Raw genomic sequence first — 23,676 nt, 5'->3', positions numbered from 1 at the left:
TTCCTCAACCATCTTTTCATACGATTTCCTGGCTTTATAGCTAGGGAAAGCTAGCACCGCTGTGATTGTTTTGGCCAAGAGAGAAGAAATGGCAACTGAGAAGATGATGCTGAAAAATGTTTGTCGTAGAAGGCATGTGGCTTTCCTTGGTTGGCCAATGAAGAGAAAAGGAGACAAGAAGCAAAGCAGGAGGGAGACAAGGAGAATGTAGGAGAGGTCCCGGTTGTTGGCTTTGACAATGGGGGTTTCTCTGTATTTAATGAATATGATTAAAATGAGGCTTGTCATTAGGAAGAAGAATAATGCAAAAGAGACCAGGATGATGCCCAGATGTTCTTCATAAAGCAGGAAGGTTAGAATTTTGGGGATACATTGGACTCGGTTCTCATTTGGATATTGATCATCTGGACACTTGATACATTTTTCTGTATCTGAGAAAAACAAGAAAACAATATTTCTTTAACATTCTGTACTTTCACATATGACGAAATACCTTTTGGGGACAACCAGCCGACATCATAGGCATTTCTTTAGCTCTATTGCTAAGGTCTATCAAATTGGGGAACATCCTAAAACATAAATGATTTCTTCTGTGATGTATTGAACCTTCACAAGAAGCTACATTATTAGATTAAAAATTGAATCAGTTAATCCAGTGGTCCCCAACCACCAGGCCCCAGACCGGTACCGGTCCATAGGGCATTTTTTACCGGGCCGCAAAGAAGTGGGCACTGCCATCTTATTTCAACGGCACTTGAGAAAGTGCTTCTGGGTGAGCTTGTTGGTTGTCAGTTGAAAAGCAGCATTTGGGTGCTGAATCCTCGCGCCTTAGTTTCGTCAAGGGGGGGCGGCTTCAAACAAAGAGCCATCCTGAAGGTGGTGGAGTCTCGCGTTAGGAGGAGATTAAGAAAGAGCCTGAAAAGCCCATCGACAAAGGTACAAAGGAGGAGTTGAAGGTGGTGGGCAGAAGCGGGGGACAGCTGGCTGTCCAGTCGCTCGGCTCACCTTGCCTTGGTCGTGCATGCTGTTGCCTGTACCAGTCCGTGGATCATTTTGTGATGCCGGTACTGGGCCGTGGGACAAAAAAGGTTGGGGGCCACTGAGTTAATCTTTCTAAGCAAAAATCTTGAATCATGGCACTTATTAATATACTGGCTCCAAAGAATGTTTCTCTTGTAAAATCTAATTGGCTGGCAGAGAAAGCTAATTCTACAAATTATCTGGAATGGCTACTGGCAGCAGTAGTAATTGGTGTGCAATAACTTGCACCCATAACTGTGCACACCACTTCATTGTGCACTTGCAACACCTTCTCAATGATCCTCAAGTTATTGCTCATTTAGACACATTCACAATAATCCTTCCAGAAGGTAGACCTAAGACCAATCCTCAAGTTTCAAAGAATAGGTGTTCCTAGAAAAAGTAAATATCAAAAATCATATTCAAACTAAAAAAAATTGAATAGAAGAAATATTTTCTCTAACAGTAGTAAAACCTGCATAATCTGCCATACCTTCTTATTATTAGCCAGCTCCTAATTCAAAGCCTTTGGGGTATTATTCCCTCTAGATAAGAAATTGCGCAGTTTGAAAATAAAGAAGAAAGTAGTTGAGCTTCAAACTTCAAACTGTCTTTTAACTTACAATTTCATGAAAATGCTCTGGATGAATCTACTTCCACTTCGTTCCTGCCCTTTTCTTTGGTGTCACCCACCTTCCTGAGTGGAGATGGTCCCATCCGGACAAGGAACACAGTCGTAGCAGCAAACTGGCTCTCCTTCTCGCTTCTGCTTGACAAATCCAGGATGACATTTCCCCACACATCTGGACTGAGGAAGAGACTAAGGAGAAAGCAAAGGACACAAAGAAAATGTGTTAGCACAGCCATCCTGATGTCCTTATTTCATGTTCTTGAAATAAGACTAAAAGTGACTGCTCAGTTTCTAGAACTGTGGTGATATGTGATAGGAGTCATGAAAATATATCCCTCAATAAGGGTAATTAAGGCTTTTTTTTCTGCAGCACTTGGGACATGGGTCCTACATCAGAAAGGGATATTTCTAAGACACAGCTAGGTATCCAAGAAAAGATCCTTTCTGTTGAAGACCTATGATTAGGTAACAACAACTAACATGGAAGAACAAACCCATATTTGTTATTAATTGAATTTGGCACCTTCTTTTTTCCCCAAAATACAGGCAATAATCAAGATGAACAATTGCATAAAGGGGTTTTCTGATGATGTGTCCTCTTTAGAAGCCAAAGGCAAACCTAAGCAGGGCTTCCTTTCAAAGAGTCCCTCATTACTTCAGTGTTAAGGCTGATAGACTTGGGTTCATCTGTTCCTTGTTCACAAATTGCAAAGGAGAAGGCAATTCTATTGACCAGTGCCTGAGTTCAGGTTTGGACTAAAATTGATGAAATTGAATCAGCACCAGGAGGGGCTTTTCTCTGAGTCAATGGTTCAATGCTCCAGTGTTCTGGGTCAGGGCTTCATCTCTCATCAGACCAGTCTTTATAATGATTTCATTCAGGGGTGAGATCTTACCAGCATAACAACCAGTTCAGGGAGCATGTACATGCATGCCGAACGAGCACTGCACACGTGTGTGCACTACCGGCTCTGATGAGCACTTATCTTCTCCAGCTGACAAGCGGCACTCAGCTGTGTCCCACAAAGTAGCAGAGGAGGTAAAAGCATAGGATAAAGGACAGCCTAGACCCTGGGTGGCCAGGTGAGCCAAACAGATGACCAGATAATCATCGCAGTGAATTGGTTCGGTGTCAGCTGCTCTTCAGAACTACCAATTCTATAGAACAAGCCAAACTGGTAGCATCCCACCCCTGATTTCATGTGAACTAAAAGCCTTGGACCTCCTTTTTAGGAGCAGAAGGCCTATTGCACTATCCAGTGCTGAAAATGTGCACAGCACTGAAAATGGAGTATTTAAAAGCTCAGCTGCTTACTTTCCAAGTCACCAATGGTAAGTAAAACAGCGGGGAGGAGGGAAATCAGCTGTGCTGTGCGATTGAGATGAGCTACAAAGCAGGAAATAAAGGACAGGGGCAGGCAGGTGGGTGGCCCAGCTGATTGTCAGAACTACTGAATTGCGTGAACTGGTCCGAACTGGCAGCATCCCACCACTAGCACTATCCTTGCATCCCACCACTGGCACTATGAACGATTGGAATGGAGAATGCTAGCCAGGTCTGGGGTGCTGAAAAACTGTTTGCCCTGTCCTTTAATGGGACACTGGACCCAACCAGGACAATGTGAACAGTGGTGAGATTCCATATTTTCTACTGGTTCTATGAGACTGTGCTTCGCATGTGCACGCAGCACTCAAATACCGCCCTCTGTATCAGTGCTATTGAGGTGAGGTGTGGTTTTTTTTTTTTTAGCTCAGCTGAGGTGCAGCAATCCACTCTGCTGCACAAATCAACTGAGCTAAAAACAAGGAAATATAAGACAGGAAAGGACAGGGGAGAGTGGGCAGGGCCAGCCAGAGGTACTATTTGCCGGTACTCCAAACTACTCAAAATTTCTGCTTTCGGTACTCCAGAACCAGTCTGAACCAGCTAAATACCACCTATGAATGTGAATCCTAATTCCAAAGGTAATTTAGGTAGCAGAAGCTCCATTCAGTGCTGATTCAATTTCATCAATTTTAGTCCAAACATGAACTCAGGCACTATCAACAAAGTTGCCTTCTCCTTTGAAATTTGTGAACAAGGAACAGATGATCACCCCTAGCACTTGAGGGCCACTCTTACCATTTTCATGCAGCTTCTCGATTTCAACACTAAGCCATGGTGCATAGGCTTATCCAAATAAGGTTGGAACGCTTTGGGGAATACAGAAAAGATATCAATATTTTTCCCACCCTGTTGAGCGACTTTAGCCGTGACATATGCTTTTGATTGATAATCAGTCTCTCTCTTTCAAAGTTCAACAGTTTATTTAAGATGGAACCCTCCTTTGTGAAAAACACCCAGCTTGTGATCTCCAGGTCAACTTTTAAATCTCCATTTTGGTCCCAGTACAGTCTGAATTCAGAAAAATTGTAATACGCATTCTTTTCCAGAAAGGGGTGGAACTAGAATGGAAACATTCAAGAATTTCAAAAGTAGTAAACTTGGTAACTTATTCTTTTTTGTCTGTTCTCATATGTATCATTCCTCTGCAGTGATCTAACTTGCAAGTTTTACCATGCTCTTCAAAAGTGAAAAAGAATGGTTCAACATTTCTCTTCCCTTTCACTGATTATATCTATGGAGATTCCCAGTTATCCAGATCGTGATTGTTCCAAATGCATGGCACAGCATAGGTGAACAAACACATCAGGACAAGATTCAATACTATATAGATACTTATGGTATCTCTGGACACCTGCATAACTGGATAGAAACATTCCTGTCAAACAGACAACAGATGGTCAAAATTGGGAGTGTCCTATCAAATTCTGTACCTGTCAACAGTGGTGTCCCCCAAGGCAGTGTTCTTGGACCAACTTTCTTCATATTCTACATAAATGACCTCTTTGATCATATTAAGGGCAACTGTGTTCTCTTCACTGATGATGTAAAGCTATTCAACACAGTCGACAATACTGCTATCCTTCAAAAAGACCTCGACTATTTATCAGAATGGTCAAACAAATAGCAACTTCAAACCTCAACAAATAAATGCTCTGTCTTACATATTGGCAAAAAAAAAAATCAGAAAAAAAATACAAGCTGAATAGTCACGACTTTGTTGATGATCCAAACTCTATCAAGAACCTTGGAATTCTTGGACTTCTGGCTTGTGGTGCTTCGGTGCAGGCAGGATTCTGTGACTGTGCATGGTTTCTGCCTGTGTTCACTGCCTGAGTGCCTCGAGACATTTGGCTTTGGGGCTAAGCCACCTTTGTAGAAGGTGGTGAAGATTGGGGGGTTCTGGCAGGGACGAGAGACATCGCATCTCTCTTCCCTAGCTGGCTAAATCTCCCTCTCCGATGGCAACTGAACGGCGGTCTCTGGCCACCATTTAGAAGAGCTCAGCCGGGAAAAGGAATGTGCTGGAGGGGTTTGTGAAGAAATGAAACTGATTTTGCTGACCAGGACAAAGGAACAGTGAAAGTATCCTGGTATTTAACACCTACTAAAGACACATTGCTCCCAGACTGAGTAAGCAGCGAATGGATATCAAAGGGAAAACTTTTTTTTCTTTTCACTCTCCTTCCAAATGGAACAGCTTTGAGAGAAATCGGAAACCCGCATTGAAGGTATGCTAAATGCTAAAGACTATGCTAATACCAAAGGGATATGGATTTCTAAATATTTAAAGAAAATTTTTTCTTCTGCTGTGAATGGGAAGGGAGAGGAAGAAAATTGAAGTAGAAGTTGAAAATAAGGAGCAGACTGCCTAGAATTTTAAAGAGCCATTTGAACATTAATAAGACTTCAAAAGACATATTATAATTGGAATTTTGTGATTTAATAGCAACCCCAGAAAAAGAAATGGAAGAAGGGGAAAAGTGCTAAATGAAATAGTCTATCTGGATTGTTTGGTGACTTTGCATCTTTTGGGAAACTTTTTTTTCTTTGTTTAAAAACACTCGGGTGGTTGTTTTGGGAAAAATTTCTCCTCTTTATAATGGCACCACTTTTGGATGAATTTAAAACTGAATATCTAAAATATAAAAAGGAAGAACAAGACTGGAAAGATACCTTGGACATTCTTTTTCAATCTCTAGAAATGGTGGTGCATTCCTATGGAGAATTGATTGCGCAGCAGGATAATTGGGACAAAGAAGGAACCATTTTTGATGAACATGTTACCCTATTGGGGGAGAAGAAGGAGGAAGAGGAAAAGGAAAAAGGGATTTTAAAACCTAAAAAAACAACCAAAAAAGATAAAAATGAGTTGAAGGGTAGATATAAGGTTAGAAAACAACAGGAAGGGGGAAAGCACAAGAGGAAAAGGGAGGTGGAAAGGCAAAGGGGGAAAAAGGGTAAGGAAAAGAATAAGCAAGGGAGAAAGGAAGGGGTGAGAAGTCTCAATGATGGGAAGCAAGATCTGAAGAAACAAAATTTATTTAGAGACAATGGGTAAACTTAATTGAAAAAGGGATTCTGTAAAGTACATAAGATTGTGCTATTATAGGCATTTATAGAATAAAATGTTTAAGATATAAATATATAAATAAGTATCAATAGGTATGATTATAATGGTTTTGACAGGGGTACTACCTATATTATATATCTATAAATTTCTTTGTTATTGTCGTTCTTTCTTTTTTCTTTTTATATAATATATGGTGTGACTTTAGGATGTGCTAAACAGAATCCCAATACAAGTTATGTGTGATATTAAGTATTATTAGGTTAGGGGAAAGACTTAAAGGTGTCATACTCAGTGTACAGGAGAGGTTTTGTTTAAAGAGAAAAAATGAATGGATAGCTGAGAACAGACAAAGAATGTTAAATATTATGACTTGAACTGAGATAAGTAGAATAAAACTAAGAGAGTTAAAAAAAGGAAGAAGCTATATAGAAAATGGGAAACGGTAATAAGATATGGAATGATATATAAAAGGAACATGATTTTTGAAGAGGTGTCTGTACGATGAGTTTTAACCCGGGATCAAGCAACTTTCAGAAAAGATGTTTATGTTTTTATGTTTTATGTCTTGTTTGTTTTTTTTATTGGAAGAGAATAATGAAAATGTATAAGACAGATGGATATAAAAAATGTACACAATCTAAAGTTAAAGAGATATAATTTGAATAAATAGAAGGAAAGGAAGTAATAAAGAGAAGTTTGGGATAAGATATGAAGATGAACAGATAAGGTAAATATATATATCAAATTGTGCTTGTTTGGAAATGTGATAACTTGGAATAATTCTGTCTTTAAATAAGATGTTGTATTGGCTTTTTAAGAAAAAAAAACTCTTATGTCATTATATTTTATGTTTTGTTTGTCTGTGTATTGTTTTGGAAAATCAATAAAATTTGTTCAAAAAAAAAGGAACCTTGGAATTCTCATCTCAAATGATCTAAGTGCTAGAGCCCACTGTAACTACATAGCCAAAACTGCAAGAAGAATCACAACCTATAACTAAAGGAAGGGGGAGAGAGAGAAAGAAAAGGAAAGAAGGGAAGAAATAGCTGCCTGAGAAGAGATAGGAGTGAGAACCAGGAGTCAAACAACATCTAGAATTAACGAGGGATAAAAGCTAGGCTAAGGGTAAATGGAAAGAGGATTGAAACTAATATCTATGAACATTAATGGACTAAATGACCCATGTAAGAGGAAGAGAATATTTTTAAAATTAGAGAAATAGAGACCTGATATAATTTGTCTCCAAGAGGTTCATATTAAAATGCAGGATCAGAGATACTTACAAAATAAAAAATTGTGGAAAATGTATGCAACACTAGCAGAAGAAAAAAAAGAGGAGTTGTACTATATATTAAAGAGGAAATCACTTCAAATTTGATCAATAACAATACAGTGGGGAGAATATTAATGGTAGAGGTGGTCATTCAAAATAAAAATATTGTATTGGTGGAGATATATGCCCCCAACAAAAGTCAGGAATGAATTCTATAAAATCCTATGTGAGAAATTGATAGAAATTGGCAACCCCAAAATTTGTATATTTGGAGACTATAATGCAATTACAAATAACAATCAAGACTTTGCATGTGAACAAAAATATCAAAAAAAAAAAAAAGGAATATATTGCCCAAGTGCTTTTTTGAGATGGCCAAAGAATTAGAACTAGTGGATGCTTGGAGGAAGCTGAACCCAGGGGTGATTCAGTTCACTTTCTACTCCAATCCGCATACATCATGGTCCAGACGAGATATGGCATGGGTAAATAGTCATTTACTTAAGGAGATTTAGGACATAAAGATTTTAACTAACACCTGGGCAGATCACAACCCATTGCAGATAATATGGAAAGACCTAACCCACAAGAAAAGTAGATGGACACTTAACTCTCAACTATTGAACGAAAAAGACTACATTCCGAAAATCAGAGAAGAATTAATTGGTTTCTTTAAATTTAATAAAAAAAACAGGATACCTCATTGCAGAACCTCTGGGATTCAATGAAGGTGTATTTAAGGGGAATATTTATAGCATAATAACAAATAGAAATAAAAATGATGGGAAAAATAAAATACGCTAACAAAAATATTAAAAGATTTGGAAAATAGACAAATGGAAACTCCAGGAGATGGACAAATTAAAAATGAGCTGGCACCATCTAAGCATGAAATGAACATTTTAGATCAGGAGGAACTAACCAAGAAGCTACAGTATATAAAACAAAATTATTTTGAATATGCAAATAAACCTGGTAGATGGTTAGTGTACAAACTGAAAAAAGAAAACCAAAAAAGAACAATATACCAATGAGTGGACAAAAGTGGAGTAATAAAGACTAATTTGGAAAAAAAGGAAAGTAATTGTAAGAGAGTACTTTGAGAACTTATATAAGCAAGATACAGTTGATCTAAACAAAATAGAAGAATATTTGAAAGAAGGAGTTTTACATCCGCTACCAGAGGACAAAAAGGAGATACTTAATAAAGAAATCCCATTAAATGAATTAAAAGAAGCAATTAAAAAACAAAAAATCAACCAAACCTCAGGCCCAGATGGCTTTCCAAGTGAGTTATATAAAGAATTAGGAGAGGTACTAGAAAATGTCTTGCTAGAGATCTGCAATGAGGTATTATTGGAAGCTAAAATTGGAAGGAAGCTTATATTACATTAATTCCTAAAGAGGGTGCAGATGCCAATCAAATAAAGAATTATAGACCAATATCTCTTCTAAATTCAGACTATAAAATTTTGATGACTGTAATTGCAGAAAGATTAAAGAAAGTGCTCAATGACAAAACGGATTCCTTCCCATGAGACAGATTAGATATAATACGAGAATGATAATAGATATACTAGAATTTTATGAACTGCACCCAGGAAACCAAGTGGCTCTTTTCTTCCAGGATGTGCAAAAGGCCTTTGATAATCTTAATTGGGATTTCATGAAATACCAGATTAATCTGATGAAATTTGGTGGTAATTTTGCAAAAATGCTAAATTCAATTTATGCCATACAAAAGGCAAATGTACTGATAAATGGAGAAGCTACCAAACCATTTGAGATAAAGAAGGGTGTCAGGCAGGGATGTCTGCTGTCACCTCTGCTTTTTATAACAATTCTAGAAACATTATTGGACAGAATTAGATTGGAAAAAAAAATTAGGGAACAAAATTTAAAAGTCAAGTGTACAAATTACAAGCATTTGCAGATGACATGGTCTTTGCCATAGAAAAACCAATAGATTCAGGACCAGTATTATTAAATGAAATAGATAAATTTGGCAAATTGGCAGGATTAAAAATTAACAAGGAAAAGACTAAAATGCTAGTTAAAAACTTAAGGAACAGTAAACAAAAAGAATTAGAAGAAATGATGGGATTACTAATTGTGAATAAGATCAAATATTTAGGCATTTGACTAAGACCTAGAACATCAACCTTGAGGGAGGACAACTATATCAAATTATTACAACAAATTGGAATAGTTCTGGAAAATTGGAGTAAAATACAAATGTCATTATTAGGTAGAATAGCAACAATTAAGATGAATGTATTACCCCAAATTTTGTATTTATTTCAAACAATTCTGATATTATTGGATAAAAAACTCTTTAAAATTGTTATGAAATTCATTTGGGCAGGGGGAAAAAGGAGAATAGAAAAAAATCTATCTACAAGATAATAAAAGCAGAGGTGGCTTTGGATTTCCCGCCTGTGAGACTTATTACAAAGCCACAGCACTAGTGTGGATAAAGAACTGGATTAATTTGGGAAATAAAAGAATCTTAACACTTGAGGGCCATGAGTTACAAATAGGGTGGCATGCATTTTTGTGGAACCCAAACAATAAAAGCCATTCATATTTTTCCAGACACACTATATGTAAATTTCTGATTAAAATTTGGACAGATATTAGAAGGAACCACTACACTAAAATTCCGAGGTGGCTTTCAACAATGGAGACGATGTTCCATCCCAACATGATGGATATTAGCAAAAAGTTCAAATACCACCAAATTCTATTTTTCTGGAGAAAAATAAGATATCTAAATTATATAATTACCTGCTAGAATACAAATTGGCTGAGGAAATTGTGAAAGGACCAATGCTAGCCTGGGGGAAAAAAAACTTTGGTTATAGTACGGATCTGGACAACTGGGAGGAAATCTGGCAAAGGAATCTTACATTAATAAAATCAATACCATACAAAGAAAATCTATATAAAATGATATATAGATGGCATCTGGCACCCTCTAGATTAGGTAAAATATATCCAACAGCAAACCCAAGCTGTTGGAAATGTAAAGAGAAATTCAGTACCTTTTTCCACCTTTGGTGGACATGCACTGAGATTAAAAAATATTGGACAAGGATAAGAATATGGATAGAAGAAATGATTGAATGAAGACTGGAGTGGAAACCGGAACTGTTCCTCCTGGGGATGATTAAAGGGGACTATTTTCCCAAAATGAGATCCCTGATCATCTACTTCCTAACAGCAACACGAATTTCTTTGGCGGAATATTGGAAAAGGCCCAACGTACCACCGACATACATTATTATTTAAAAAATTTATGAATGTGCTGAAATGGAGAGGCTCACACTCAGATTAAATGGGAAGGATGACTCAGAGTACAACCTGATCTGGGATAAATGGTACAATTGGGTAGAATGCAAGAAAAAGAATATAGAGAATAAATGAACCCAGGAAACATATTATATATAGTTGTATATACTGAATATATAAAATAATGGTTTCAAGCTTCTCCTCTAATACATAAACATTATGAAGGTTCTAATGATTAAATAATACAGTTATAATCCAATAACAATAGTAAAGTAACATGTGTTATTTATTTATTAATATGTTATCTGTAAGAGACAAGGAATACTTGCCAATTATTATTTATTATGAATTATCAAACCTATTATCAAATGTAATAGAAGGAAATATGTTTACTGTCCTATTAGTATGTTTACTATTTTTTATTTCTGTATACTCGTAGGTTTATATCTTTTTAATCCATTGCAAATAAAGTTCATTTTAAAATTCAAAAAAAGAGAGCTGTTAACCTATTCCTATGTGGCTTTTTCACTGGTAATATCACACTACTAACTGGGGCATACAAAACATTTGCTAGACCAATACTCGAATACAGCTCATCAGTCTGGAACCCCATTATGTATCTGATATTAACACAGTTGAGAAAGTCCAGAAATATTTCACAAGAAGAGTTCTCCACTCCTCTACTTGTTGCAAAATACCTTATGCCACCAGACTTGAAATTCTAGACCTAGAAAACCTACAACTATGCTGCCTTCAGTCTGATCTAAGTATAGTATATAAAATCATATATTGCAATGTCCTACCTGTCAATGAAGACTTCAGCTTCAACCATAACAATACAAGAGCACACAATAGATACAAACTCAAACTAAACACACCAAACTTGATTGCAGGAAATACGACTTCATCAACAGATTGGTCAATGTCTGGAATACTCTACCTGACTCTGTGGTTTCTTCCCCAAACCCTAAAAACTTTAACCTTAGTCTGTCTCCTATTGACCTCACCCCTTTCCTAAGAGGATTGTAGGGGGTGTGCATAAGCGCATCAACGTGCCTACCATCCCTGTCCTATTGTTTCTTTTTATTTTTCTTATATGTATCCATTTCATGTATTCATAACTATGTTTATGCTTATACCTATTATCTTGTAAGTGATTGACAAATCAAATACATAAATAAAAAGGCAACAGCCACTCTTTTGAAGACAACAAAGTCCAAATTTTGGACAGACTGGACCACTGGTTTGAAGGAAGGGTCAAAGAGGCCATCCATGTCAAAATTGAACATCCCTCTCTCAACAGAAAAGGAGGGTTACAACATCATCTATCTCCAGTCTACAACACAGTCCTTTAAACAGTTCCAAGAAGGCTCCATACTCATTTGCATTACTCAGGTAGCTCTGATGATATAGATAAACCTCCAGGTGGTCTCAATGAATCTTTAAAAGAATGCAAATGACCACCTGTCTACAAGGAGTATAAATCCTTCCATTCTCCACCATCCAGTCAGAGTTGAAGAAGCTTCTTTGATGAGAAGTGAAACCTCGTCAAAGAAAAACCAGAAAGTCCAGTTGTCTCTTGAAAAAGCACCTTTGGTAGCTTCCGGTTTGCCAGGCTTCAGTGACAGCAGGGATTCGCTTTCTCTGCGATCCCTGCTGTGCTAGCCGTCTTGGTGCCTCCGATCCTGACGGATCTGGAGGACAAGGCTGCCCTGTTGGGGTAGCTGAAGATAGGGGGGATCCAGACAGGGGTTGAGGGGATCGCAGACCCCCTCCCCAGCCGGCAATAACCCCCTTTTCTCAAGGCGATGGAGCGGCAGTCTCAATGGCCGCCACAAAGAAGCCGGCAACTGGATTAAGAATGTGCAGGAGGAAGAAGAAGGAAGTTTTAAAATGAAAGTTTTTCTTGGCTGAACCGGGACTTTAAGGACATATCTAATCCCTGGAAAATTACTATTCTTTTTGGATGCTACAATGTTTCTAATGGAGGTTCTCAGAGGCGAAGGAAAGTGTTGAAAGATAAAGTTACTCTCCCTCCCTTATGGAACTAACAAATGGACATGGAAAAATATGCTCTCTAACAGAAAGTAAAAATTTAAAGCCCTTTGTTACAAGTGGGAAGGGAGAGGCTTGGAAAAAAAAATTATTCCAAGACTTTGTTGGAGGAGATGCTTTGAAGATAAAGAGATTAGAAGCTAACTGCAAAAAAGATTTAAAATACAGATTGGGTTTTTTTTTTCCCTAATTGACTTTACCCCAGGAAGAGAAACTGTAAAAGGAAGAAGTTTGTGCTTTGCCTGGACTGTTTGATGACTTTGGGACTTTGGGATTTTGGGGAATTGTTTTAAGTTTGGAAATATTTGATTGGCTTAATAACAAGAAGAGGATACAGAAAAAGAAGAAGAAAAAGTTTATAATGGCTCTACCTCTCGATGAACTAAAAAAAACAATATCTAAAAATAAGGAAAGAAGGCAAGGACACTATGGGAGAAGCCCTTTGTTTTCTAGATATGGCGCTTGCTATGTGTCAGCAAATTAAACAACAGCTGGAAAAAGCGGAGGATGAAGAAGCCATTTTTAATGAATTAAATAGTGCGATTAAGAAAGAAAGGAGAAAGAGAGGAGGGAAAAGGAAGGACTTAAGACATAAAAAAATATCCATGAAAGAGAAAAATAAGACACAAAAACAATATAATGCCAGAAAGCAAAAGGAAAGAAGAATGCAACAGAAAGAGGAAGCCAAGAAGGCAGAGCTTTGGAGAGGAGTGGATAAAAAGCCTAGGTGGGCCAAGAAAGGAAGGGAAAAGCGGGGAAAAAGTTATAAAGGTATAAAACAAGATGGGAAAAAGAAAATCTTTTTTAGGGACAAAGGGTAATGTATGATTCTATTTTTAAAAAAAGGGGGGGATTCTGCATAGTACACATGATAGTATTGTAGCAGTTGTATTTGTATTAAAAATAGAAAATTAGAATTTTATAAGATTTAATAAAAGATTAAAATATTAAGGTACAATGTTAAAATGTTTAATAATGAATGATTTTAAGTTTTAATAAAATATTAAAGGAAATGTTTAAAATATTAGTTTAATTATAGAGTTTAATGGGCTAATATGTTGATTATTATAGATTTATTATTGTAGTATTTGTTTTTGAAATAGTAGAATGTACTAAGCAGAATCAGATTGGGACTTAGGTGTTATTTCAAATTTCAGTTTAGGGGTATGATAGAAAGACATCATACTCTGATTAGTGATTTCAAGAGAAATTATTATTTTTTCTATATTGGGAATGAGATAGATGTAAATGGAAAAATGGACAAAAGATATAAAAATATTGTCTTAAAGTATGATGAAATGTATAAGTGGGGAGGAGTTATATAGAAGATATAGAATTTAATTGAAGTCCATACAAAAAGAGGTAATCTGGGGCCAAGTTACTTTCTAAAAGGAAGTTTTATGTTTTTTGTGCTTTATGTGTGTGTGTTTAATTGAGAATTAATAAAATCTCGGAGGAAGGCCAGATGAGAACAACTGTAAACAAGCCAGAGGAAAATATAAATGTGATGACTGAATAGCAGATAACCTAGAAAAGAAATGTGATTGAATAAGAGTAAAGAGAAATAATGTGAAATTTGTTAAAGGGAATTTACGTGTCTATATGGAAATGGGATAAATTAGAAGAATGTGGTATAAAATAATGTGTTACCTGCCTTGTAAAGATTTATAATGGAAAGAGGTTTTATGTTTTTAATGTTTAATGATGTTTTGTTTTATTTGTTTGTTGTTAAAATCAAGAAAATTTGCTTTAAAAAAAAAAGAAAAAAGCACCTTTGGGACTTTCTCTGATTATACAGTTTTTACAGGTTGTTGGAATTCTGGTGATGAATTATATATTAGTTCAGCAAAGCATTAATGAACTAATTCCTGATTTGATTATTAGGAACCTAGTAAAATGAGGACTGGATGGTATGATAATTAGCTGGATAAATCATAAAACTGTCTTTAAAATTCTATTCATTCCAAAAATACAAAGCATCTAGATAAACATTTGTGATTTCCTGATAGAGAAAGTGGATAAATTAAATCTAACAGAAAATTATCAGATTTCTGGCAAGTAGAATTTGACAAACCATTGTATTTCATCTAACAACAAAGTTGTAGATAGCAGCTACAATGTAGACCTTTCATTACAATTCAATTGTACTTTTCTCATATTATAATGTATACTTGATACTGATGATAAGAAATTAGTAGTAGTTTACTTTTATTGTCATTGCACCTCGTACTACAAAATCAAACACCACCTTCATCTAGTAGTAGTAGTAATGTCGTGTTTCTCATAAAATAAGGCTGGGTCTTATATTTTTTTGAGCCCCCCAAAAATGGCTAGGCCGTCTTTTGGGGGGTGACTTAATTCCCCCCCTTTCATCCTCATCTAGAGCACTCCACGGGCAGCCTCACCACTAGCCGCTCCTAACGGGTGACCATGGCAAAGCGCAGAGAGATCTCTACTCCCACCAAACACGTTTGCTGCAGACCCAAGACCTTTGGCACCTGCCGCTGCTGCTTTCCCTTCTGCCCATTCCGCCGCTATGTTTGGAGCTGCTGCTTCCGTGTTTGGAGCTGCCGCCGTGTTTGGAGTGCCGCCACCATTTGGAGCACCACCACTACATTTGGAGCTGCTGCCGTGTTTGGAGTGGCAGTGGCGTTCCAATTGGTGGTGGTGCTCCAAACAGTGGCAGTGCTCCAAACACGGAAGCGGCATCTCCAAACGTGGCGGCGGTGCTCCAAATGGCGGCGGCACTCCAAACACGCTGGCAGCTCCAAACACGGAAGTGGCAGCTCCAAACAGGGAAGCAGCAGTGCTCCAAATGGCAGTGGCACTCCAAATGGCAGCGGCACTCCAAACACAGAAGCGGCAGCTCCAAACATGGCAGCAGAATGGGCAGAAGGGAAAGCAACAGCGGCAGGTGCCAAAGGTCTTGGGTCTGCAGCAAACGTGTTTGGTGGGAGTACGGAGCTCTCTGCGCTTTGCCATGATCACCCATTAGGAGCGGCTGGTGGTGAGGAATTGCTGCCCGCAGGGCACTCCTAACGGCAAATCCCCCACTTTGCATGTTTTAATAAAGGCCTAAATTTGGGGAGAGGGGCTTAATTTGATTTTATGCCTAGAAAACATGCTGGGTCTTCCTATTGGTGGAGGCCGTATTGTTGGAGAAACATGGTGGTAGTAGTAGTAGTAGTAGTAGTAGTAGTAGTAGTAGTAGTATTTTAAAGTGATAATCATATAATTAATTTCATAATAATGTCATTAATGCTTTAGACGAAAGGAAATTGAATGCCAACCAATTGATAGCTTAGAACAAGTTGGACATCTAAAGAATATTTTAAACAAGATGTAAAATTCAAAACATCTTGATTTTTTTTAAAAAAATCAAAATACTGTAGGCTGAAATAAATCTCTGAATGTAAATCTCTGAATGGAATTTAAAAGAGAGAAAGGTGCAAAGAAAAAGAAATATTACATTGAGAGCAAGAAGGATGAGGGATATCAAACTTGATAAGAATATTTGTGAAAATGATATGGAAATAGTACTTGATTGAAAATCAAGTGTGACTTAGCATTGTGATGATCAGTGACAGAAAGCAAATGCATCTATAAGAATCTAAATAAATGATATTCTTTTTTTGGAGACCCCAAGGCAAGTAAAATCTATGTCCATGTGAGCAGAAAAGTAGGAGTTTGGGAATACATTTTCCAATTATTATAATCTCAGATTTGGAGAAGGGAGAAAACAGTACTTTTTCAATAACAAATGTTACACACAAGCTTAAATTCTGTTTACTGCTCTTCCAGTAGACGGAACAACATAAGATAAACTCAGTCAGGAGATTGTGGCTGAATGAGAGAAGCAGTTTCAGAGTTGAGCCAGTGAATAGCTATTTTAAATCTCCCCCTCACTGATTTTCTTAAATAGACCAAACAGCTATTAGTCAGAGAAGCTTTAACCACACATACAGGAATTTATTTAAAAATTCATACTTTTTTAAAAAATTACCAATAATATCAAATTATATATGTCATAGTTCCTGCTGTTTGGGATATTATGCCCTGAGCAATTGAATTAGCCAAGCCTCTTGTAGCATAAGAAGGTTGACATGGTTCCCTTCCTTCTACAATAGAATAGAATAACAGAGTTGGAATGAACCTTGGAGGTCTTTTAGTCCAACCACCTGCTTAGGCAGGAAATCCTACATTTCAGACAAATGGCTATCCAACATCTTCTTAAAAACTTCCAGTGTTGGAGCATTCACAATTTCTGGAGGCAAGTTGTTCCACTGATTAATTGTTTAACTGTCAGGAAATTTCTCCTTAGTTCTAAGTTGCTTCTCTCCTTGATTAGTTTCCACCCATGGCTTCTTGTCCTGTCCTCAGGGGCTTTGGAGAATAGCTTGGCTCCCTCTTCTTTGTGGCAGCCCCTGAGATATTGGAAGACTGCTATCATGTCTCCCCTAGTCCTTCTTTTCTTAGACTAGACATACCCAGTTCCTGCCACCGTTCTTCATATGTTTTAGCCTCCAGTCCCCTAATCCACTGTTGCTATTCTCCACACTCTTTCTAGAATCTCTGCATCTTTTGTACATCGTGGTGACTTTAGATTCACTCTCCAAAAGGAACTAAGTTGAACAGATCCATACCTGCCATGGATGCAGCCTTGGAGCCCTCAACATCTCTGCATCTTCCTTCCTTTTCCTCCTGGATCTGGAGGAATACACAGCCTTCAAGGCATGGGCCAGAGTCTTAATGACACTGTAAAAACGATGGAAATTTCTGACCCTAACCAAGTTTCCTTTCTTTTGTGTTCCCAATGGTGCTTTCTCAGTGCATCTTCTCCGGCCTTTGACAGAAAATATGTGCTTTGAAAAGGAACAGTGAAAAGACGAATCTCCTAATGGTGGCTCTATAAAGAATAAGTGCACATGGGAATCCGACTCTGGCCATTTTTTCCGCACCAAACTAAGGGTCCACACAGTATTCACATATTTGAAAAAACTCATTTTCAGTGGAAATAGCCCAATGACTGTTGTGATCCACACTTTCCCTTCAATGGGTCCTGACAAACCATCAAATATTAACTGGAAAATAAGAAGTCTGTCCCAAATGGCACGATATTCTATGAAGTGAACATAGACATTGACTTGTCTCCACTTAGAGAGGGCTTCCCTGAGGTAGGCTGTATTTCTAGTCATTGAGAAATACTGTGATATAACAACACAAATTCCACTCCTGACCAGCAAAGGAGTCAAAGTCCTCATGAAATTCTCTCCATTTTCTGTGTCTGAAGCAAAGAGGCCAATCAAGCTCCATCCAAAATGCAGAAGAATTTTGACAATTTCTGGGTAGAACCCTTTTTTGGAGAACAGGGGATGATAAAATGGCAATTGACTTTTATCATGCAGCGAATCTGAAAATAATTCAAAATTCATCTGAAAAAGCAGTAAAGAATATCAGGGTCAGAACTATTCCAAATTGTTAGCTTTAAAGAAATCCAGTTTGGTTCTTATAAACATATTTGCATGGACTACCGCTGATGAGTCATTAAACCATATGAAGATACAGAATTTTTTTAAAGCTTAACGTTTACAAGACTGTACAAAACAAGTGTACAAAAGAAAATGAATTATGAAAATGAATAAGAATGCAAATCTTATTTCTGTATCACCCCTATTATTGACCACAATCAGATCCACATATGCAGATCTCAACTGAAATATTTTGTTCAAATAAAGAGCTGTATTATATGTACTTTTTAAAAAAATAAAAACTGACCACAAAGGAAATAAATTGTTTTAATATAAGAATCCTAATAGGTCATTCATTTAATCTACAGTCCAAGATACTGATCCCTTGCTTTCTTATACATTGACAATAAAATAAAAATGTCTTGAACTTTGCAAATGGAAGTCTGTTCATTACAAGTGGGTCGGTGCTCAAATCTTGCTTAAGTAAATAGTGCCCTAAGATATTCAGACATTTCTGCATTGAAATATTTTTCAATTTGGAAGCACGTTTGTAGAGGCTCATCCATTCCAATATGCCATCTTTAGTGAGAATGGCTGTATCTTTTTCTATTCAATTTCCCAGATTCTTTGTGTAGATTTTTTTTGCTTGTTCTCTAGTTGTACAAAAGGCAGGGACAGCTTCTAATATAATTTGTCAGTTCTACAATTCAAGAAGTTGTTAATTGTACTTTTTAAAATAAAGCACCTGAGGGTAGGAGAAAAAGCAATGGGTAGAAACCAATCAAGGAGAGAAGCAATTTAGAACTAAGAAGAAATTTCCTGACAGTTAGAACAATTAATCTTAAATTTGCCTCCAGAAGTTGTGAATGCTACAACATTGGATGTTTTAAAGAAGAGATTGGATAACCATTTGGACTAGGACCTCCAATGTGCCTTCCAACTCTGTTATTCTATGCTGTTCTAAAGACAGAAATTTGGAAGTCTGTCAGTTTCTAGAACTTTAATTTTATACCAATAATTATATATCCTGATTTTAAACATAGAAGAAATTTACATAAATTCCCAAATCAGCTCTGAAGGTAGTAGCTGGAGTATGTTTATCCAATTCCAAAATACTTCTCAGATGATGTGATTAGCTTTGTTCTAGTAGTGATATATTTGAAGCATATATTTTAGGCAGAATAGTAATAAGATGAATGGGACTGAGGTTGCTAGGATCTTTTTTAATTATCAGTGAAAGTTCCCCACCAATGGAAATATTTTTGGAATATTTCAGCTGGTAGGAAGTCTTTTCCAGCAGCATTATTGCTCTTTGAGACAGTTGTGATGAATTTCATCATGAATATTCAAGAGAAAAAATTGTCAACAAGTTACTTGTATCTTTGTATTTTTTTTAAACAAAGTGTTTAATTAATTCTGTGGTTCCTATAACTTCATAAAGTATATGTGTTTTACCAGTTATTTGAAAGATAAACCATTTGGATTCTTTTAATGAAGCTGGGATGTGTTTACCATTGAAAATATCACTACCTTTGTTAACATTATGTACTAAACATGAGATTACCATCTCTGCTGCACCACCCATTCATACAGAAGACCTTTTGATTGTACATAGAGCCTCTCCTAACCTTCCCATGTGTGAGGAGGAGGAAGAAGAAGAAGAAGAAGAAGAAGAAGAAGAAGAAGAAGAAGAAGAAGAAGAAGAAGAAGAAGAAGAAGAAGAAGAAGAAGAAGAAGAAGAAGAAGAAGAGGAGGAGGAGGAAGAGGAGGAGGAGGAGGAGGAGGAGGAGGAGGAGGAGGAGGAGGAGGAGGAGGAGGAGGAGGAGGAGGAGGAGGAGGAGGAGGAGGTTTCCATTGCTTTGATCCTTATTCCCCCCACCCCACTAATCCCCAACCATGACACCTAAAATAGCTATGGTTAAAAGCAACTCTTACTTTTTGACCAGAAGAAATGGTTGAATCTATTAATGATACACCCATTACCTTACTCAATTTATTTATCAAAGAAACAGCCATGCAAACCTGAGGGATTTTGTAGATGCCTCCTAACGTTGAAATCTGGATAGAGATATCATCAGCAGCTACATCAACAAGAACCAAAATGTTGTCCTTCCTTCCACAGCTGTAGTTGGGAATATTAGCTTCTCCAGTAGAGAGTATGTCCAGCAAGGCTTCTGAAGTGCCAAGTATGTTCAAATAGTTGTCATGAATGTTGTAGCCAAGTGTGATATTTTGTGGAAGCCAGGGAGTCTTGCTGGCCACTTGAATATTAAAAATGTACTGTAGAAATGTTTCTTTATCACAAGGTATACTAATGTAAAAAAGGTTTTCATGTTATCATCACCATCATTACATAACAATATATTTTTTTCAATATAATCTTTGTCTTCACAAGCCTTCTGGGTCTTAAGCTAATACTGACCCAAAATCAAATGCAAATACTAGTTAGTCATCTCCATTTCATTTTAAAGAGTGTTGGGAGATGGGATTTAAATAGTGTTCCACTAAGCTTAAGAATCATAACACACCATTATTTGTAGCAACACTAATTTTCATCTGCCCAGTAACTATGATTCAATATAATTCAATCATTAAAGTAGAACCATCATATTGGGAAGAGGATGTTTCATAAGTGATCCAGAAAAACTCCTTCTATTCCTATAAGGATTTGACATTGGATATGAATGAGAGGCTATAAGAAATGAAATAGGCTGAGCAAAGGAAACTACAACCCATTACTAAAAGTCAGTATTCAAGAGATATCTCAGAATTGAACTGGGAAAAGTATATAATTTGGATTTCTTTCAGGTTTTCACTCCCCATCTTGAGATTTCAGTATCTTCTACAAAATAAGGCAAAAGAGAGAAAATCAAAGCGATTCAGAAAATCTGCAATATAGGAATAAGTGAAATAAGAAGGGGAAAAAAGGGAGAATACTGGAGAGTAAACGGAGGAATGCAACTTCATCACACTGAATGACTTACACCTGAGACTGAATTGAAGGAGCCCTGTTGAAAGCCAATGTTGTTGTATCCAATATTTTTCTTGCAGTGGTGATCATAGTAACGAGATGGTCTCCTGGTCTATAATAGCTCCGTGGTCTTTTTTCATCCTGGTACTCCAAACTCAGAGGGCATTCCATTCTAAGCTTCCCAGAGACTGGCAGGGACATCAGAAGCAGAAACAGGAGGTCCATAATTCACAGGCTAAATTAATCCCCTTCCTGTTTTTAAATAAGGAGAACAAGAAGCATTAAAAGAATTCAAAGCCCTCTCACAAGATGGAAATACCAGTGACTTTCGTGACTCCAACAGACAAACTGAACTTCACCAGGAAAAGAAAGATAGAGACATTCAAAGTCCTTCCTTGTCCCTTAACTTCTGCCACACAAAGTGTGACCTTATGTATTTATTCTTTTCTGATACAATTTTTTTTCTTGTTTCTTCAATCTGATGTTTACCTCAAAGGCAAATTGTAGTAGAAGTCTCAAAAATCAGAACTGTGAAAATTACAGTAATAAGCAGCTTCTCCTCTGAGATCCTAAACTTCTTCAGGACTCCTTGAGCAGAGCTGGATAAAAATATGTTAGTGAAAAATCACAGTTACACCCCTGGGGACACTGTTCTGTAGTGGTTGTGCTCCTTCCTGTCAGGTCTTGTCCAACAGTAATTGTTATGTCCTTGGAACTCTAGGAGTTCTCACTCAGGTCCATTCACTTTGCGGGGGCGTTTTTCCCCCTCACTCATTGGTTGGTTCTCCCCAGCAGCCAGCTATAAAAGCAGGCTGCGGGGTCCAACCAGTTGCTGATCGCTGCGAGCCAGTTCCAGGCTTGGCAAGCACGGTCAGTCCTTTATTGCTATAATAAAGTATTGTTGCACTCATGCTCTGGTTCAGCCTCTCATTTCCCAAACGTAACACTGGCGACGAGGATGGGATGGCAACCAGAAGCACCATGCAACCGCTGAGTCACTAGCCGCCGATCCGCAGCCAGAGAGAGCGATCGGCCGGCGATAAGAGCAACGCTGATCTGCAGCCAGAGAGAGCGGTCAGCAAGCAACGAGAGCGAACGCTGATCCGCCGACAGAGAAAGCGGTCAGCAAGCAACGAGAAGCGAACGCTGATCCGCAGCCAGAGAAAGCGGTCAGCAGAACGATAGTAAGAAGCGTCTGTAGCCGCTTGTTAGCCCAGCTACAGGAAAAGTGAAGCGCTGCGAGCCGCAGCCGCTCGTTGTTTAAGGCGCGAAATTCAAACGGCTGTCATTTGAATTTCAAACCTAAAAGGTACAGCGCGGTGCTGTAAGTCAAGTCACTGACGCCCACGAAGGCGCGAATTTCAAAACGCTGCCAACGGTTGACAGCCTAACCTCGTGCTTGCCCAGAGAGAGAGAGAGGATTGTGACAAAGCCTCCTCAGAGCTGAAATCACTTGCCTGCCACAGGCACTAGAAACTTTGCTGCTGCCCCAGAGAGATTTTTTTCCACAGATTGTACAACCGATCTCATCACTATGAATTCCAATCCAGTCTTCCCAGCGTTCAAACCGGATGAGGAGAAGTGGGAATCATACAAGAACCGCTTTAACCATTACATCGACGCAATTGGGCTGGCTGATGCTGGGGAGCACCGGAAAAAGTAATATTTCCTGATCTACTGTGGAGCCATCGTCTTTGACACTGCCACAGCTCTCGTGGCTCCACGTGAGTTAAAAAACGTTCCATGGTCTGAACTGTTAGAAATCCTTACTAACCACTATTCTCCCAGACCTTCACAGATTGCCAGGCGATTCACCTTCCGTATGAGGAAGCAATCAGACAAAGAGACCATCAACCAGTACATGGCAGCCCTCAGGACAGCAGCACTCCATTGTGGGTTTGGAACCTACCTGGAGGACATGCTCCTCGATCAACTAGTCTGCGGGGTCAAGGACCTACACCTCCAAAGGCGCCTACTCGCTAAGAAGGACCTCAACCTCGCACAAGCCGTCGAGGAGGCCCTGGCAGCAGAACTGGCAGCACACTCAGCCACCGAAATCCATGGCCCAACTTCCAAGCTAACGACAGTTCCAGTCCACTCCGAGGAGGTAGTAGCAGAGGAAGCCCTTAGTGATGAAAACGACATCCACCGCCTCACCAACGCCAGGCATCCGCAGGTAGGAGCCAAGCAAGAAAACACCGGTCCACCCAAGCACATCACCCTAGCCTGGCCTGTGGTGGATCTCATCCGAGGGCCACCTGCAAATTCAAAGGAGCCACCTGCAACACCTGCCACAAAAGGGGGCACATCGCGAGAGTCTGCCAAGCCTCTCAAAACTCAGCACAAAGGCACCCCCCCTTCTCACACTCTGGACCTCAGAGGCAAGTATTGAACTGTCGCACTCACCACCATGCCAAGCACACTTGCCATACCATTAGTAAAATCTCTCTCTCCGTTTTGTTAGAAGGTAAACCGTGCCGCATGGAGGTTGACACAGGGTCAGCGCTCTC

The 23,676-nt window shown here is 38.3% G+C and overlaps 1 protein-coding gene across 3 annotated transcripts in view; it reads right to left on the bottom strand.

Annotated features, from left to right (window-relative positions):
- Positions 1-21,392, bottom strand: part of LOC148126699 (vomeronasal type-2 receptor 26-like) — a 76,250-nt gene extending 54,858 nt beyond the window's left edge. For 2 of the 3 annotated variants that reach the window (XR_015742454.1, XM_087928237.1), the window contains exons 1-4: positions 21,180-21,392; positions 20,218-20,506; positions 17,371-18,159; positions 1,714-1,840 (exon numbers count right to left, since the gene is read on the bottom strand). Coding sequence is in view for 1 of the 3 variants with exons in the window: in XM_087928237.1 (XP_087784363.1) it covers positions 1,714-1,840; positions 17,371-18,159; positions 20,218-20,506; positions 21,180-21,391 (1,417 nt within the window). In the remaining 2 variants the exon portion in view is untranslated. Of the gene's footprint in view, positions 1-325; positions 432-1,643; positions 1,841-17,370; positions 18,160-20,217; positions 20,507-21,179 lie in introns of those variants that run through there. The other variant, XR_015742453.1, reaches the window with a different exon arrangement.
- Between the last annotated feature and the right edge of the window lie 2,284 nt (positions 21,393-23,676).

This window comes from Pseudonaja textilis, chromosome 2 (assembly GCF_049901715.1).
Source record: "Pseudonaja textilis isolate UNSWEBS1 chromosome 2, rPseTex1.2, whole genome shotgun sequence".
Taxonomy (NCBI): domain Eukaryota; kingdom Metazoa; phylum Chordata; class Lepidosauria; order Squamata; family Elapidae; genus Pseudonaja; species Pseudonaja textilis.
Note: the sequence above shows the minus strand (reverse complement) of the source record. Positions and strands in the feature narration are given on the sequence as shown.